Source organism: Eubalaena glacialis, chromosome 9, assembly GCF_028564815.1.
Source record: "Eubalaena glacialis isolate mEubGla1 chromosome 9, mEubGla1.1.hap2.+ XY, whole genome shotgun sequence".
Classification (NCBI taxonomy): Eukaryota; Metazoa; Chordata; class Mammalia; order Artiodactyla; family Balaenidae; genus Eubalaena; species Eubalaena glacialis.
The window spans coordinates 31,956,440-31,976,750 of NC_083724.1; the positions used below are offsets into that span (position 1 = coordinate 31,956,440).

Sequence of the window (20,311 nt, forward strand, 5' to 3'; positions counted from 1 at the left end):
ACCCTCTTCCAACCATCAGCCGAGGTTCTCTATAAGGATACATAGAGCACTCCTCTATGTCTTTCTCACAATTACAGGAAAGGTTATGATTCCTAAACTGAGCAAAACTAAGTAAGCGGCACGAAGTAAGCTTAAACAAAACTTATGTTTGACTGAGCCTGTGTATTGTACACAAGCCCCAGATTTGTAGGACAGTCATATAACATTCATGGGAGAGTTCAAATGTGGCATCACTTCATTGCCAGCATAGGGCCCAGCACCAAGAAAACTTAACAATAAATATGTATTTAATAAATGTTAAGTAAATCATTTGAATGAATATTTTTAAGGTCAAAGACTAGTCCATGATATGATAGACCTTTTAAGTGGCTATATTTGTCATGTTCAAAGGGAATTGTCAATGAGAACTCAATAAACATCAAAAAAATAGGTGAAAATATAAAACAAAATGCTTAAATGCATATATGCCCCCAATAACAACAATGACTTTCGGGTGTGCATTCATACCTATTGGCTATTTTCCTATAGATGACAAAGCACTACTTATCCATGATTTACTTCTGGTTAGAAACACCCAATTTCTGGCAATGACAAGACCTCTTCTTGGAAAAGAGAGTTTTCAAAAACACTTATCATATGAGCGTCTCTAAAAGAGTTTTTCTTAAAATAAGATCCACCTGCCAATTGCATTTAGCATTATATGGAGTAATTGTTTAAAATGTAGATTCCTAATCAACCATCTTATCTGAATCTAATCTCTGAGGAGTCAGGAATCTACATTTCTAACCCTTCTATTGATTCCCATACATTTTGAAGTTTTAGAACCACTGCACTAAGACCTTGAGGGTAGAGAAAGATAATTTCCAAAAAGAAACAAAAACATGCATTGAACTTATGAAGCCTCTTTGTAGATACAGAAGGATTTTGCAAGCATTAATGACTCCATTTTTCTTTCAATGGGCATTTAAACATAACCATTACCCACTCTAAGGTTTGTGCTAGACTAGACTGAACTGGGGTGAGCACGGGCTCCTACACTGTCCCCAGCTGTTAAACAGTTCCAAAGTTGAATTTGACTCAAAGGTCTGTTGGGAACTCAGACATACTGGTTAGCCCAGTAAGAAAATCTCAGCCCTACTAGAGAAGCTAGAGAATCTCAGAAACCCATTCTGTACTTCCAGGGCTCTGAAGACCCAGTCTGGAGTGGGGTTGGTCTCCAGGGAGATGAACAGGCACGCACAGTGGCAAAGCACTAACAGAAGGGCCAGGCTGTGGATTTGCTTTCCCAATACATGGGGGCGGCAGCTGCAGAGTGTCCATAAACGTGGCTGGACCTCAAAACCGGAGTGAATCACATTCTGCATCCTCAGCTGATCACCAGCCAAGCCCAGGCACACTCCCTTAAAGGAACCAAATGGGAAGGTCAGAGTCAGGGGTGATTAGCTGTGGTGCTAGCATAGAACGTGAACTTCCTTCTCTTCGACATCTCCATCACAACATAATGTTCATCTTTATCTCGAAATACTGGATTTCCCTATTCATAGTATGATATGAAGTCCTTGAAGAGATAGGGGTTGGGGTACGTGAGCTCTACCAGTGGGTTTGAACTGCTTGCTCCTACCCCTTCACACACTGCTCTGTATCTCTTGGGAACAAATAGGATAAAACCTTACATTTATTAGGGTACAAAACCAACACTTAGGCTAAATTAGCAAAACAAAAACAAAAACTGCAAGGTTGGGTTTTTTTTTTTTAACATTTAGAAATAGGGAATCCTTCTATACTGGTATAATCCTGCTGAGTTTATGAAGACAGATGGGAAATTAAGAGAAACTTACATTACCTGGGGAAGCAGCCTTAGGTTATTTTAACACCAATTTTCAACCAACATTCATCTCTGTAGACCACTTAATCATGTCAGTCACAAGAAAACAAAGATAGAATTCTCATTCTCAAATTCTCTTACCTGTTGTGATACTATGTGGAAAATATGTTCTCATTTGTAAGTGGGAGAAGAAACCATTTGCTTTCAGAGGAAAGAATTATTAGAATAGGATATATTCTGAATGCCATAACAATTTGTTCTCTCATTTTTGGAATAAAAATAACTACAGAATAAAGACACACATGTTACAGAAATAAATATGTGTAATTTGCACATATGTGTAAGTCTGTATTTTTGTCTCCCAATCTCTACTTGATCCACAAAATATATACAAGTCCCATTGCCTTATTTCATAGGACAATCATACTTGAAGCTGGAAGAAACCTTAGTGTTCAATCTATCCATTTCACAGGTCAGCAAATGAGGCTAGACGGTTCAATGTGATTTCTGCAAGGCCACATGCCTATAAGGTCATGCAAGAAAGAATATAAAAGCTTAAACTCCCCAACTCCTGGCCCAGTACTGTCTCCAAAGGACCATAGAGTCTTTCTTCCCTAGGGTCTCTACTGAGATCCCATACTGTACCAGTCAGAATGGCCATCATCAAAAAATCTACAAACAATAAATGCTGGAGAGGGTGTGGGGAAAAGGGAACCCTCTTGCACTGTTGGTGGGAATGTAAATTGATACAGCCACCATGGAGAACAGTATGGAGTTTCCTTAAAAAACTAAAAATAGAACTACCATATGACCCAGCAATCCCACTACTGGGCATACACCCTGAGAAAACCATAATTCAGAGAGAGTCATGTACCACAATGTTCATTGCAGCTCTATTTACAATAGCCAGGACATGGAAACAACCTAAGTGTCCATCAACAGATGAATGGATAAAGAAGATGTGGCACATATATACAATGGAATATTACTCAGCCATAAAAAGAAATGAAATTGAGTTATTTGTCATGAGGTGGATGGGCCTAGAGTCTGTCATACAGAATGAAGTAAGTCAGAAAGAGAAAAACAAATACCGTATGCTAACACATATATGTAATCTAAAAAAAAAAAAAAGGTTCTGAAGAACATAGGGGCAGGACAGGAACACAGACGCAGATGTAGAGAATGGACTTGAGGACACGGGGAGGGGGAAGGGTAAGCTGAGACGAAGTGAGAGAGTAGCGTTGACATATATACACTACCAAATGTAAAATAGATAGCTAGTGGGAAGCAGCCGCATAGCACAGGGAGATCAGCTCGGTGCTTTGTGACCACCTAGAGGGGTGGGATAGGGAGGGTGGGAGGGAGACGGAAGAGGGAGGGGATATGGGGATATATGTATATGTATAGCTGATTCACTTTGTTATACAGCAGAAACTAACACACCATTGTAAAGCAATTATACTCCAATAAAGATTTTTTAAAAAGTATATAAAAAAAAGAATGTAAAAAAGCATAAAAAGTACTTTTATTGCTCCATCTGTAACATAGCCTGGGTATGGAAGACATCCCAACGGTGTGATGGAGTTAGAATAAACACTGCCCTCCTGCTGCTTTTAGAGATGGCACTGCCCCCAAATCATTCAGCCCTGACAAAGTTGATACTGTTGAAAACATGCATCTGCAGGAGGTGAGTAAAAGTCAATGATTTCAGGTCTTAGAGTTATTTGACATTTCTTATAGCTCTTGGCAAATTCCATTCAGTTCTGTACCATAAGAGTTTACTGAGCATTACAGCAGAGGCAGCCGGTGCCCTGCCCACAGTCCCTTGACACTCACTGTTTTCTCACAAAGTGACCCTCTGCCTGAGGGCTTCCTGAGATGTGGGAGTGTGCTGGATGCGTGCAGGGCTGGCCAGAGCGCCCAGGAATCAATGTCCCTTGGAGTAAACCTCAAACAACGATGCAGCTACCATATGATAAATACTCCAGCTTCCTCGCCCCTCAGTTGAGATAACTCTGAGGCATCTCCTAGGCAGCCTCCTAGGAGTCTCCAGCATGCACTGAGCCTAGTTCACCCTGGGCACCTGCTCTCACCATGTCTTAGCTTCATTCCTTTCCCATTTCTAACAGGTACTTTCAAACTACTTGCACTCAAATCTTTGTTTTAGGGTCTGTTCTGGAGGAATCCAACCTAAGACAAGCATATATGCTCTGTACAAATCACTTTTCTATAATAGGTATCAGAGATCTGAAGAGGAAAAATATACCACCCTAGCCCTCAAAAGATAAGACCTCTAGGAATGTAACCACAAAGGTAAGACAAAAGAAGACAGAGTACACAGAGTACTTTGGGAGAACACTGGGGATTTATATAATACAACAAAAATATGTTCACTAATGAAAGACTCTCACAATAAAAAGTGGAATTTGCCATTAAGGACTTAGCACAAAATTCTCTACAGCAGGAAGACATCAAACAACCTAAGTAGTAACGTTACACACATCAAAGAAAAAACCAAGGTGCTGATTTCACTTGGAAATATGTGTTGGAGGATTTGTCATTACTTACAACGCAAGCTTCAATGATCAACCTAAAAGGAAAGATTTTATACAACCCAGGGTTGTTTTTTAGTGGCAAGGGCAGGTACATAAACCCCTAAACTGACTGGACAAGATCAATTGGCTATTTTGCATCTTGTGCTTGAAGAGTATCAGAACTATCTGTCTTTTCCTTCAGTTCTGTCAAAATAGACTAATTTCCGTGGAAGACAAACAGTTAAATTTTGTGTATGTCACTAGGCTGAAAGTCAGCCATTTGGGTTTTCACTTGAGCTAGCGACTATGCCAAAGTCAGCCAAATGTTTGCAGGTCGCAGACACCGGCTACACAGCATCCTATAAATAACTCTCCTTCAGCCCAAGACAGTTACTGAGTAAAAATGACAGAACAGAGCGAGTTGAATAAAAGTAGATAAGAAACCTTAGGGCATTCCTGAGCTGATAAATGCTGGCTTTTTCATGGTGTGTGGTTCTAGCTGGGCTGTCTTGTGAGCTAATGAGTAGTAAAGCATCTATCTGCCATGTGCCAGGCACCTTAAAAACACTATTTCAGCCTTAAAACAACCTAATAAACCAGGTATTATTAGTATTATTATTATTACCCTTTAACAAATGAGAAAACTGCAACTTGGAGATTCTTAGTAAGGTCTGACAGCTGTTTTGTCAGACCCTCAAATTCAAACTTCTCCCAAAATACCATGCTTTAGGGCTGGAAAGAAAGCACACCAAATTTCAGCTTCAAAGTGTCTTGTCTTAGGACATGCCAAAGATAAGTTTGAACAATTGAGCTTTCAACTGTTTGGTCAAATAACATGTAGTTCCAGTGAAAATGAGTGTTTAAATTTTTTTGTTGTTTTTTTTGGCTAAGCATTCTTTTGTCTACTATCAAAAGAAAATTAATTCCTCAGTTATCTAAATTACATGTAGTATACACAGAATTAATATTTATCTCCAGAAAAATCTGAAGATTTTCAAGAAAAAGCTGCAGGATTTAATATCAAGTGATTAGGATACTTTCGGAAGGATGTTGAACACATTAAACTTCATAAGGGGATGCACACCCACACAAAAATAATAGCAAACAGTGTGAAAAATAAAATTGCCTGAATTGACTCAATTTTAATTAGGTGGATTTAATAAAATTTCCTTTATCAAATCTCTTAAAAATATTTTTTCACCCTCCATTCTTCAAATCTTATCCCCTAATTTTGCTGGAATAAAGTTGTTGTACTCCACATACAGTATATTCTCTGCCTTAGTTTGGGATCCGCTTCCCCTCACCAAAGTGGACCTTGAGACAGTGATGTGGGTGCAAGTAGTTCATTTGTGAAGTGATCCAGGAAGCACCTGAAGGACGGGGAAGGGAGACAAGGAAGGGAGGAAAGCCAATGAAGGTGCATTAGTGAACAAGTTACCACTAGGGGCAACTGGCATTCTACCTCGCTGGGAACCTCTCAGAGACTGTATGAAACTCCCTTCAGAATAGTCCTGCTGAGGAGTGAGGAAGGTAGACAGTTTATCCACCATCATGCCTTCTTCATTGGTCAAGGGGCACTGAAGGTAACCCCTCAGCAATCATGGCCTCCTCAACTTGTTAGGCCTAGCATGTTTGTACAGCTAGAGAATGACCCCTAGACAGAGGACAGAGAAACCTGTACGTCTGTTCAGGACTGTTTGCAAGTGCCCTGGGTCAAGGAAAAATGGGCAGGGTGCTGCTCGCATTTGCTGCACTGTGTCTGTCCACAATGAACTGCTTTATTGATCGACTTAGTTCTCAACTTTACTGGACATAATGACCTGAAAGACATAAAAAAATACATATCTCTAACCCCCTGCCCCCATTCTGATTAAGATCAGTAGTTGGGTTCAGGAACCTGAATTTTAACAAGCACCCAATTGTTCCAAAGCAAGTGGTCCCTGGGCCACTGTGTGAAAATACTGTGCTAGTGTCTCCAAAGACCATGAATTCATCCCATGTGTGTTAACCAGTGTCTGGGAGAGAAAAATCTCTAAATTGGCCACAGATGGATCTTACTTTCCTATGTCCCATTTTTTCAAATATAAACTGTTGCTTGTAAGGGGAATATAATGAGAGTATGTGGATGGTTAGCACTTTGGAAGTCTAATTCTGGAAAATCACTTTAAATATAGATGCATCCAACTGATCATGGGTCAGGAGCAAAATTACCAGATACCCTTATGGTGGAGTGACCATACTTTTCCAACAAGATGGTGTGATGAGTAGGAGTGAATATAGGGGGAAAATAAGAAGAGGTGACATTGAAACAGAAAATGAAGTCATTGTACCTACATGTGTTGGTCAGGATTCTTAGGAAAAAAATATCTTCAAGTCTTTGTTACAGGGAGCTTGCATATAAACCAGTGCAGCTTTGAGAAGCATCAAAGCCAGACCAATTGTTGAAACCATCTTTTTCAAAGTTTCCTGGGTTATGATAAAGGGTGACATGGTACTTCTGAAAGCAATTGGCTATGCTCAGAATTTTTTTGATGAAGTATTGTTCCTTTCACATTCTTCTCATCTGTCTGATACATATTATGGAGAGAGGGCAATAAGGGCCCTAGGGCCATGACATTTGTTCGTCTCTCTAAGAATGATATTCTACAGTCTGGAGAGAGATGGTATCTATTGTAAATAGTGCAAATCTGAGCTCATGTCTCCTCTCCTTGGCTCCAGGTTCTCATCATCACTTCTCTCTGACATTTCCTGTTATGAGATAAGGTATAAACTTAAAATATCCAGAAGTATCCTGGTTTCCCAAAGCCTTTAGGATAAATACATTGCTTAATATGGCCTGCAAGGTACTTCATGACCTGGCCTCTGTCTGCCTTGCCAGTCTCCTCTGTCACTAATCCCTGTTTTATCCTTTAAGCTCCAGCCTTATTAAAACTCTTTCAGCTTTTCAATTCTCTGTAGATCCTTAGTTCTTGGCTCATGCCAAGCTGTCTCTTCCTCCTGGAAGACTCCTCCTCCTCCTCCTCCTTCACTTGAGTGAACACTCACTAGTCTTCAGGTATCGCTCTAAATGAACTTTCTCTGGCATGCTTCCCCGGCCCCTTTGGAAGGTGAGTCAGAGCTGTTATAGAATCTTTGTAGGTCTTGGGATCTAACACTTTTGAAGGCTCCTCCTCACATCACATTCAAGTAGATTCAGATATAACACATTATACATTATATAATTGTTCTTGCTATAAATATTAGGAGATGATTTTTATATTTCTGCTTTTGAAATTATTTGGCTATGAATAATTTAATTTGCTATCGATTATGACAGGGTCAAGAGTTACAGGTTTGGTTGCTAACTCAGTTAATAACCAGCTGTGTGACCTTAGACAAGTCACTAAACCTCTCTGAATCTCAATTATCTGATCCGAAACAAGAGAGATTTGCAAAGTGATCTAGGCCCCCATTTAGCACTAAGAGCCTTTATTCTTAACTGTGAGGAGAGATGTTTTTGGTGCTGGTAAATGTATGGGGGTAGGAGTGGGACAAGGATTCTTTACTCCACTGACACAACAGGCACCAAGGAGATACAGCCACTGGTAGGCACTCTGGCCAGAGCTGCCAGTTGAGTAGAAAAAGACAGTTCCACAAATATGTGTAGAAAAGACAGTAGTTCTCAAACTGAAAATAAGAACAATCATTATTTTATATAATGAACAATCTAATATACCAACCTATAACCAGAGAAAAATCCAGAGCACTCAAATATATTTTCCTAAATATGTTTTTCTAAACAAGATTGACAATTGAAGCATGATTATAAATATTTATAGTAATGCCCCCAAGGCTTCTGTTGGTGACAAACATATAGTATGTGTTGTAAAAAATAAGCCAGTGTTAGAAAGAGCAACCCTCACTATTGTTTCAATTAATTCTACACTGAGAAATGATATGAGACTGCAGATTTTTTGTGAATGAGTTTAAGTTACAGAAGAAGTAGCCTGTTTCTATCTTTGTACAAAGGTATTTTCATATTTCATACTATACACATCAATAACTTAGTGTAATCTTAAAAGGAAGTTATTTTTTCTCTGATAGAAAAAGTAATCAAGTTCTATGCAAAAAATGTACTTCTAATCCCAACACCCAGAGATGAACACTGATTTTTGCACATACCTTTTCTTTCTAGGCAGTTATATAGCCACATATGCATATTTCCAAAATGGCATTACGTTTTACAGCTGTGCTGCAGAATTTGAATGGAGAGGTTACCTGGCTTGGAGGCTACAATATCTACTGCCATGACCTGAACACACCTGGCATGTCTGAGAAGTCAATGCAGCTGATGGTCCACAAAACATTTTCCATGAACTAATCTGCATGGAAAAAGGGGAAGGAAAAACACGAATAGAGGAGACAAGTGTGTCTGCCTTAGGTTTTGGTCCTTCCACGAGTACATGGATTCAGTCAGGTCTGAGTCCTGTGAACAGAAGGCTGTAGAGACACAGCAGCGCCCCCTGATGTTCAGGTGACCAAGTGAAACATCAAGTTGGGAGTAGGGTTTTTTCCTATCCTCTGTGTAGACAAAGTACCAGTGGCTGAGATATTAGCATCCCCCATGGGAGCAAAGCCAGCAGTGGTAGGGATGAGGCACCTTTATGTGGCTTCTTTGCTTGAGAAAATGGATATGCATGGCTGGAGCTGATGAACAAAATTCTCTAATTCTCTGGGTAACAAGAGCCCAGAGACTGCTTCATGAGCATTGGTATCAATCCCGGGCTTAACCAGGGAAGACTGGAGAGCTTCTGGAATCCTCCATGAGCAGGTGTGAGCAATAGACGGTAGAGAACAGACTTGTGGTTGCCAAGGGGGAGGGAAGGATTGAGAGTTTGGGATTAGCAGATGCAAACTAGTATATATAGAATGGATAAACAACAAGGTCCTACTGTATAGCACAGGGAGCGATATTCAATATCCCATGATAAACCATAATGGAAAAGAACATAAAAAGGAATGTATATATATGTATAACTGAATCACTTTGCTGTACAGCAGAAATTAACAGAACATTGTAAATCAACTATGCTTCAATAAAAAAAGTATGCTTTTGGGGTCAAAAGGGGAGTATAAAGTCTTGAAGATTTTAGGACACAGTGCCAAGCCGCTTCTCCCTACAGATTGCTATTTCAACATTCCTATAAATTATAATTTTTATATGCTGTGAGATAGATTTGAATTCGAGGGTTTTTTGGTTGTTGTTGTTGTTTTAGAATAAATGATCATAACATTGCATTGGTTTAAAAATTAGGCTTGAATCCTAATTCCAAGATTACATCAAGAGAAATACAAAGAGTTTGGCCAGCCACACATATCAGTGACAACTTAGACTGCTTCATGTTATATTTAAAGGATGAATTTTATAAGAAAATGCATCACAAAGCAAAGAATGAATTCACCTGCAGCCTGTGCAAAATAATATACTGCAGTAGGGACAAGATGTTTTTATAGTTCTTGAAGAATATAACTGTTCAGTCCAGAGTCTGTCATTATTTTGGCATGATTGTCTGGGCTCGTGACCCATAAGGTAGAATGTAAAATTCTATGAGGATCAGAGTATTGGTGCATTCACTCAACATTATGAAGAATGCTTGGTTTAAGGTGCTATGTCAATTATTAGGGAAACTGATAGGAAGCATGCTACCACATTGTATACAGCATGGGAATAAGGTGGTCTAGAAAACGACACAAAGTAGGTGGCTGAATTAAGGAAAGCATTCTTGGGTAGAATCTGGGAAACGGCACTTGGGTGTGGATGGTTCTCAACATTGGTATTTTGATAATATGAAAAATAGATACCTAAATATTGGCATCATCCTTTTGCCCCAGTACTGCAAACAGTAGTCAAAATGATGATTAAATAAGGAAATGCATGGGAAAGTACTTTATAACACGCATTTGTCATTGCAAGTTTTAAAAGACCACAGATTTTTCATTACTTTGTTTGAAACCTTATCCGATAACATCTCAATATATTCTAAAAACATTATCCCCCTAAGCCCAGGAATGTTGCATATCTGAGGATTAAACTGCCAGAGTTCCTCTCTAATTGTCAGGGGTTTGGTGTCCATGTATATGTGTGAGTGTGTGTTTGGTTAGTTTTATTTTTCATCTTTGTTGATTTTGTTTTCTGTTTTATATTGGGTAGAATCTGTTATTTTAAATTATTTTTATGCTAACATTTATTAACCACTTATTACTTGACAAGCACTTTCAGGCGCATTACCTCATTTCTCAAAAGTGCTCAGGAAGAAGCTGTTTTTATTTCCACTTCACAGATGAAGCAACTGAGGTTCAAGGAAGGTGCGCAAGTTTCTAGCAGCGGTAAATGGCAGAGCCAGGACTCAAACCCAGTGCTTCTGACATCAAGTTATTTTCTCATTCTACTCTACTATGCATGAGGATAAGATTTTGATACTTTCTCCTTGCAAGAACCAGCAGAGTTTTTTTCTTTTTTTTTTAAAGGAGAAAAAGATCTCAATGTGACTTAAATATAAATGCAATCTAAGTCTCAGAAACAAGGCAATCAGAGCTGCTAAATCTTAGCAGCTGCAAGTAAAGAGCAGAAAGCAAGGCCAAGCAACTCTTCTTTTAAAATTTGAGGCACATGAAACAAAGATACTGAAATGGCACTCGTTGTCCAAAAATGATGAGGTGGAATTCCTTAACTTCTGGCCCTGGAGAAAGACACTCAGAATCACCGAGTTCTTGCAGAACGTCATGAGATTATTTACCTTCAGGCTGGGATTTATAACAATCACCTGGTAGGTTACAGCTGAGAAAAATGAGTTGTCAAAAAAGGCAATAACAATTGCAAGTACAAGCAACTGTCAAAATGATAAAACTGTCACGTCTATACATATCAAGCAACGGTTGCACTCATTATGTACAACTCCTGGTACTTAATACTGTCTGCCAAGGAAGCTAAGTTCCATTTAGAGTTTTGCTGTTAGCACAAATATATTTGAAAGAAACTTGACTGAGTTTTTGATGATTTTACAGAGAATGCAGTGAAATTGTCTTGAGAGGAATCCACTGATATCTGGGAAGATTTGTCAAAAGGGGTATCTCAGCCCTAAGTATTTTGCAGAAGTACACCGGTATTGATTTTGGGGACATGTGAGATCTCAAACAGCTTGTATTCTCATTTTTAGGGAATAAAATTATACTTCAATGACCAATTTGAGTGTGTTTTCCCTCAGGGAAATTCTCCGTTTGTAGATCTTCAAGCATGAGAGGTATTGCTGAAATGACAGAGAAAAGGAGAGAGAGAAGGAAAGCATGGAGAGAGGGAGAGGGGATCAGAAATATATTAAAAGGGAGAGACAGAGGTAGGGAAGGCAGAGGGAGAGGAAGAGAAAAATGGACTAAGGATGAAAACCACAAAGAATACTTGATTATTTTGATCACTTTTTTGAAGCTACTTTGTTGTACATTTATCCTCACCAAAAATTAATATTATTGATTTCAAGGAGTAAAAATGAGGACGAGGAAGTTGATGTCCTCATATTCATTTATAGGTTGGTAACTTTCTACCACTTTTCCTACACCCTCTGACTTTTCTAACTTTTGTCTAGTTCAGCATTTGCTCTTTTTTTACTTGCTCTAGTAGAACCAGATCAGTGAAGAGATGAAAGCTGGCCAGAAATATTGTTGTGGGCCATATCGGAATTTTAGTGATTCTTAAGTTCCCTCTCATTAGTGATAGAAAAGTTTATATTCTGGCCCTTAAAGTCATTATTCTCTTGTCAAGGGCTTTCCACTTAAGAGGCTTTAGCCAGCATGGAAAGGTACATTTTAAGGATTAGCTGACACTGGGAGATGTATATGAGACGTTTTTCTGAATATCTAACATTCGAGGGCTTGGTTTCTGGAAGCACCTGCATTACCCATTGCATATCGTACTTCTCAATCTGTTCTGCTGTCCTCCCACTGTTAATCCCCTCCTTTCAGCCCATTACCTTCTATATGTACTCTCTTAATCTACAAACTTTGCTCTCTCTCCAATGACATCTTAACCCCTCATTTTGGTTTGTGACATTCAAGGATTACCTAGAGCAATGCTCTCCTGACTTGTTACCATCATGAGAACCTTCCTGCTGCATGCTGCTTTGTCAGATAGCCTCTCTAGCACTGTTTTCAGCCTTCTGGGTGAAAAATTCACCCAGAAGGCAGGCTCCTGCTTTGTCAGCAGGCTTCTGCTTTGTCAGCACATTTGAATTTTAGAGACTGGTTGGCATCTATTCTCCTCAACAATTACCACAAATAAAACACTGCCCCCCGCCCCCCCCAGTCAAAATTTTGTGCTCATATAGTTGAAATCACCAAGAAAATACACATCAGTGCTCCAACTGTACTTTGTGTACTTTGTGTCTCTCATCCCCACCCTCCATCCCCCACACATGTTAAACATGGCCTAACAACCATGGACCTGTAAAAAACTTGGTGAGATCCAAGTTACAGAAACCTAGTTAGTATGTAAAGTATGCAAAAAGGGCAAAACACTTAATGACTTGGGAGAGAAAAATAAGTTCTAAAAAAGTCAGTGTTGAATGAATGAATGCATTCATGGAACAAAGACGGCATGAAAACCTTCTAATGCAAACATTTACAAGCAATGGTTAGACTTTTTCTTTCTTTTTAATTCACAGGTGAGCTCAATCAAAAAGCGTACTGAAAATAAGAGTGGTAACTGAGTAAACTGATGATAGGTGAACCTAAATGGGACTAGAGAAAAGGGTACATGTCAATCTTAGTTACAAGGTTTGGGTTTTAATGTCCATGAGGATAGGACATCCTGAGGACTTGAGTTGGAACTGAGACGCTTATGTAAAAACCAGAATTCCTGAAACTTGCTTTTCACTTCAGAGAAGAAGTGTTCTATGTAAATCCACCTGCTGGCACAGGAAGACTACAAGGAAGATGAACTTTGATTAATTATACTTTGGGATTGTGCAAATTTGACTTACGAATATAGTAGCGTAAACCCAAGAGAAACATGCATGTAAAAACTTTCCAAAGAGATACTCTTAAAACCTAAGGCCCACAAGAATTCTACAGAAGAAGCAAGCTCTGCCAAAAATGAGCTAAAAATAATTAAAAATATAAATAAACAATCCACCATGAGCTACAGACAACAGACACAGCATACTGGAGGATTACAATATCAGTAATTTCAGAAAAGAGAATAATCTGAAAGAATAAAAAATAAAAACCATAAGCATAGAAATACTATAAAAACAGATTTTTTAAAATGCACATAGAACTTCTAGATATTAAAAAAAGATGGGTTAAGAGACATGGATTATAGAAAGAATGAGAAGATCCAACATACATCAAGTAGAAAAAGAGAACAGAGAATGGAGGAAGAGAATATTTGAAGATGTGATGTCTGAGAGTTTTATAGAATTGGTATAAACATGGCTTCATATTCAAGATGTAAAACAAGTCCTAGCCAGTATAAATACACACTTAGACATGTTATACTGAATTTCAGGACACCAAAGAAAAATGTAAAAGCAACTGGAGAGAAAAAGTGGATTACCTATTAAGAACAGTAATAAGAGAAAAGAGTTTTTATAGCAACAATAAAGACATGGGATGGAAGGAGAGTGAAATGGATTAACATTATGAAAGTTTTGAGAGTAGAAAATAAACTAGTCAATCTAGAATTCAATGCCAAGATAGATCACCATTCCAGATTAATTGTAATGTAAAGATGACTTCAGATAAATATTAAGAAGTTTTACAACTCACTAGATCCTTGCTGAAACAACTACTAAAGGATAAATTTCATGAGGAAATTAAATCCTGAAGGAGAAGAATAAAAGGAGGAATGGTAAGCAAAAAACCTCCAAACTGATGAATATGCGGGTAAAGTCACTGAAGCCCTGACTGAAAAATTAATGAAAAATTTAAGGAAGATATAAAAATCATGAATGACACTCAAGGTCTTGAAGTGACCTAAAAATAGCATTAAAAGAAGGATAGAACTATTGATTAACCTCAATTTTTATTGTTTATATATTTAAAATTTAGGACTAAGCTTTAAAAGAATAGAAATAAAATCTATAATTTGTAACATAAAGGGGGATTCAAACAAGGAATCTAATTTAGAAGGCAGAACAGAAAAAAAAGTCCATGCTTATTTATAATTTAATATTGAAACATGAAGTATTCCCTTTAAAGTCAGCAACAAGGTAAGGATGTCCTCTACCATTGCCTTTATCCAATATTACCCTGGGGGCCTTAGCCAAAGCAATAAGACAAGAAAAACAAATTAATCATAACAATCAGAAAAGAAAAAAACAGATCTGCTACTACTTGCAGATTATATAACTGAAAAAAAATCTAAGAAATATACAGATACTAGTAAAACCAATAGTCAAGTTTAACAAAGTTTTTTCAAGAAAACTGATTTAAAATATTAATATTGTTTCTATAATGAAGCAACAAACAACTGGAAAATGTAATCATCTCCCCACAATTCCACCACTATGCAATCCAAGGAAAGCCCTTGCACACATGTACATAGAGACAGAAATAAGAATATTTTCTGCAAAAAAAAAGCTGTAAGAGTATAAAACTTTAAAAAAAAAACAAAAAAGAATCAACCAAACCATCCCTCAGTAGGTATAGTCACACAATGGGACAAAATGCAACAATTAAAAAGAATGAATTGCCAATCTGGACAAATCTCAGAAACATAATGTTGAATGAAAAGGTAAGTTGCAAAAAGTAAGTTCATTATCATATCATTTATGTAAAATCTCCCTAAAATATGATTTATGAATATATGGACATGTAGGGAAAATATGAAAATATGCGTAAGAATCATGCAGGGGAATGAAGCCTCTAACTTCACATACATACAACTGACCCTTGAACAATGCAGGGGTTAATCCACATGTAACTTATAGTCAGCACTCCATATCCGTGGTTCCTCCACATCCACGGATTCAACCAACCATGGACTGTGTAGCACTGTAGTGTTTACTATTGAAAAACATCTGCATATAAGTGGAATCGTGCAATTCAAATCCACATTGTTCAAGGGTCAACTGTAGTTACTTCTGGGTCTAGGACAATAGGACTTCAGCCATAGCTGTAATGTTTTATATTCCTTGAAAAAATATTTTGAAGCACATATGGCATAATTTTAAGATTTGGTCTTGATGGTAGGTGCAGTGATGTCTGTTATATTATTTTCTCTGTTTGAATCTTTTCATAATTAAAAAGCAACGTGAACAGATATTTATTGATCATATTGACATTTTAACCAAGTTATTTTTGATCAAGTTTTCTGATATTCCTGTTATAATGCTTAAAATAATGTAGGTAAATAATAAGTATTTTCTTTTGTTTTGTTCCCATTGGATCTTACTCAAAGTTTTGTTGTGCAATCTCAGAAGAGACTTTAAAAAAATTTTTTTTAACCTTTTGACCCCCTTTACCCATTTCTGTCCTCCTCACTGTACCCCCACCTCTGGCAACCACAAATCTGTTCTCTGTATCTATGAGCTTGTTTTTTTTTTCCTTTTCAGATTCCACATATTTAGATTTCACAATCATACAGTATTTGTCTTTCTTTGACTGACTTGTTTCACTTAGTGTAATGCCCTTGAGATCCATACATGTCACAAATGGCAGTATTTCACTTCTTTTTGATGGCTGAATAATATTCCATTGTATATATACACCACAATTGCATTATCCATTCATCTATTGTTGGACACTTAGGTTGTTTCTATATCTTGGCTATTGTAAATAGTGTAGCAACGAACATGGGGTACGTATAACAATAAGCATTTGATGAATGAAATGCATGAGAATCATGAAAGCCACTTTGAGAGTCACCTCTTCCCTTCTCAGTTTCTACTTTATTCTACTTCACTTCCTCCTTTTCTTTCTCCTGATTGTTTCAGATAAGTCAGTGATATGTCTTAAACTATGCAAAGTAAGAATGACAATACAGCAAGAAAAAGAATAAGCTATCTTTCCTCTCCAAGATTTTTCTTATATTTATGTTTGTGTCAGGTTAAGGCAAGCAAAGATTAATTTATGTCTTTTGTTGTTTACTCTACTCATCAAGCTCATCGTTCACACATTAGAGGGCTGAAAATCTTTAGAGATAGAGCTTCCAGCAACAAATTAAATCTCTTACTCTGAGGTTTGTTTCCTGTTCGATTTTTAAGAAAATTTAAAATAAAATTGCTACCATGAGGATAAGGATGATGACAGGTGACTTATTCTAAATTTCCCCTAGTTTACTTTAAAATTTTATTTTTCTTATGACAAAAGAGAAAGGGTTTTAACATTGAAAAATATAGTGTTACAGCCTTCTACCATTTCCCCCATGAGCAGTGGGAGAAAGGACTCCTTTTTCTACATTACAATTTCAATATGAACAATAGTAACTAGAACCCACAATATATATAATATACAGTTATTGTCTGAAAGGAGTTATTCTTGGCCTTGTATAGCAAGATAAGAGTATTAAGAATATGTGTTTATGTTGAGAGATGAGTTCTTTGTTTACCCTTTCAGAGATATAGCTTGAGTCTGAGTATCTTAACTTATATCAACACCTCTGTCCCAACCTAATCTCCTATATTTCCACCTGGTTCTGCAATACAAACAGGTTCACAAATATCACCAGAAAATAAATCATCTAGTAACATTTGTTCATCTAAATTACCAAGGGATATCTGTAAGGTGAAACTCAAGGATCAGCCAAACATATATATTTGGCCCCCAAATCAGAATGCTCAAAATTATCCAACTGACTATGTAAACAGCTAAAGTTATTTCAAGAGCTAGAAGATAAAAACAAAGAAGCAAACAAACAAAAACTTGTTTCATTGATTCATAGGCTGTGTCTAAATAACATATGTACTGAAAGTACATTTTTGCTAATATCAGTAGTGGTTTAATTCAAGTGTCTGTTTTCACACAGGTAATAAAATGGATCAATGTGCATATTCCTCCCATACTCAGCCAAAAAGATTCCCTGCCCCATAACATAAGAACAAGCTACAGATGATCCTTGGGATGGAGAGACTATATGGGTAGTTACCCAGAAAGGAAACTCAGGACATTTACTTTTCAGCTCTTTATATCGTCATATTTTAAACACAATTTTCAGGATAAAAATCAATCTGTTAGATGCTCTATTTCTTGGAGTAGATGCTCTATCTCTTGGAGAAGGCAGATATAATATCATCTCTGGCAAATCAACATCTTATTTTGAGATAACCTGGAGTAGCTTTTTTTTTTTCATCATATTATTCCAAATTTCCTAAAATTTCCATGCCTTTGTCTCTTCCATAGCAAACATTATAGAAAGGAAGGTACAGTGGGGAAAGGGTGCAGGAAGTTTAACCAAAAAGAGGCTGGAGAAATTGTTTGCTGGTACAAAGTTGGAGCAACTCAACAAAATCATTTATGAATAAAAGAAGTTGCACAACAGCAAAGGAAACCATAAACAAGACCAAAAGACAACCCTCAGAATGGGAGAAAATATTTGCAAATGAAGCAACTGACAAAGGATTAATCTCCAAGATTTACAAGCAGCTCATGCAGCTCAATAACAAAAAAACAAACAACCCAGTCCAAAAATGGGCAGAAGACCTAAATAGACATTTCTCCAGAGAAGATATACAGATTGCCAACAGACACATGAAAGAATGCTCAACATCATTAATCATTAGAGAAATGCAAATCAAAACTACAATGAGGTATCATCTCACACCGGTCAGAATGGCCATCATCAAAAAATCTACAAACAATAAATGCTGGAGAGGGTGTGGAGAAAAGGGAACACTCTTGCACTGTTGGTGGGAATGTAAATTGATACAGCCACTATGGAGAACAGTATGGAGGTTCCTTAAAAAACTAAAAATAGAACTACCATACGACCCAGCGATCCCACTACTGGGCATATACCCTGAGAAAACCATAATTCAAAAAGAGTCATGTACCAAAATATTCATTGCAGCTCTGTTTACAATAGCCAGGACATGGAAGCAACCTAGGTGTCCATCATCGGATGAATGGATAAAGAAGATGTGGCACATATATACAATGGAATATTACTCAGCCATAAAAAGAAATGAAATGGAGGTATTTGTAATGAGGTGGATGGAGTTAGAGTCTGTCATACAGAGTGAAGTAAGTCAGAAAGAGAAAAAGAAATACAGTATGCTAACACATATATATGGAATCTAAGGAAAAAAAAAAAAAAGGTCATGAAGAACCTAGTGGCAAGACGGGAATAAAGACACAGACCTACTAGAGAATGGACTTGAGGATATGGGGAGGGGGAGGGGTGAGATGTGACAGGGTGAGAGAGTGTCATGGACATATATACACTACCAAATGTAAAATAGATAGCTAGTGGGAAGCAGCCGCATAGCACAGGGAGATCAGCTCTGTGCTTTGTGACCACCTAGAGGGGTGGGATAGGGAGGGTGGGAGGGAGGGAGATGCAAGAGGGAGGGGATATGGGAACATATGTATATGTATAACTGATTTACTTTGTTATAAAGCAGAAACTAACACACCATTGTAAAGCAATTATACTTCAATAAAGATGTTTAAAAAAAAAAAAAAAAAAGAAGTTGCACACTATACAAGTTCTCAATATCCCACTAAAGAAAAATGCCCAATGGAGAGAGTCAACTCTAAGATTTCTTTTTCTTTATATGGGCTCCAAGGCAAAAGGCCATCAACTAACATCATCTGTAAACCTCATTTATTGAATTCCTAAAACATGATATTGATTTTTAAAAAAATAATTTAATCAAAATGCTGCATTCATAATTAATAATACATTCAAGTCACCACTGAAAATAAAAGAAATCTAATAAAACACAATTATTTTGTACCCCGTACATGAATCTTGTTCTATGGCTTCCTATTCAAGAAACACTTGGCATATCTTATTAATTCTTTACCAATATTTGTGCTATCAAAATTTCATTATCATAAGATTAAATAATTTTACAAAATAATCCAAGTTCTCAGCATAAAAACTGCTACAATTATTCCAATTTGTCTGTAAAGGCAAATAAATACACCTACCTCAACAAATATAAAACACGGGATGATGGAATAACTTCGTTGAGTGTTGTTTCCTACAGCCATTTCTTACAACATGTAGCAAGGCTGCACCGTCTTAAACTGTCCAGGCTGAAATAGAAATAGATGGCATGGTGTTAAGAACCATATGTTTAGCAGTCCTACATAAAAATATCGGCTACCCTCTAGATAAGCAAGGTGTGTACAAACAATGCAAAATACTAATCTACAACACAGTCAAGTCAGACTAATAATCAGTCCAGAGAAAAGAAAAGAATGTATACTAGCCATGAACAGTCTTTGAGCCTAAATGACCAGGTAGGGAGCTCCTGTGCACACAGCTATAGTGAACAGAATTCTAATCGCCTGGTGCTGCACAGTGCCTTAACCCAGTAGACTGTGCTCATGTCATGAACGCAGTTTTTGCGACAAAACATTTGTTATTGTCCGTTCTGTGTGGATCTCCCCTTTCTGTGCCTGATCCTTACAGTTTGCAATCTAGGGACTCGTTTATTTCTGCCTTTGCCTCTCCCTTTGGAGCTGACATTTAGCACTGAGGCACTAATCCCTGACTTCCTTCCTTGACCACTCTTTGCCCTTGCTCCCTTGACTGCAGGGCTATTAACTACTCTGGATTAATACATCACTGATCCCTCTCACTGGGTTCCCTCAGCCGTGTCTGTGTGTGTGCGTGTGTGTGTGTTCCAAACACAAAACACTGACACCATAAACATTCTCCTATAAGAATGGAGTAGCTGGGCTATAGCAGAGTATTTTAAATATTTGTTAGAACTCTTCTGTCCTACTTTGAACTGAAAATATTCCTGTATTA

General features: G+C 37.5%; 1 protein-coding gene across 1 annotated transcript in view; it reads right to left on the reverse strand.

Annotated features, from left to right (window-relative positions):
• PLPPR1 (phospholipid phosphatase related 1) overlaps positions 1 to 20,013 on the reverse strand; it is a 127,075-nt gene extending 107,062 nt beyond the window's left edge. The window contains exons 1-2 of the mRNA XM_061201094.1: positions 19,968 to 20,013; positions 19,483 to 19,590 (exon numbers count right to left, since the gene is read on the reverse strand). Coding sequence (XP_061057077.1) covers positions 19,483 to 19,545 — 63 coding nt within the window. The 5' untranslated portion in view covers positions 19,546 to 19,590; positions 19,968 to 20,013. The remainder of the gene's footprint in view (positions 1 to 19,482; positions 19,591 to 19,967) is intronic.
• Positions 20,014 to 20,311: the final 298 nt, after the last annotated feature.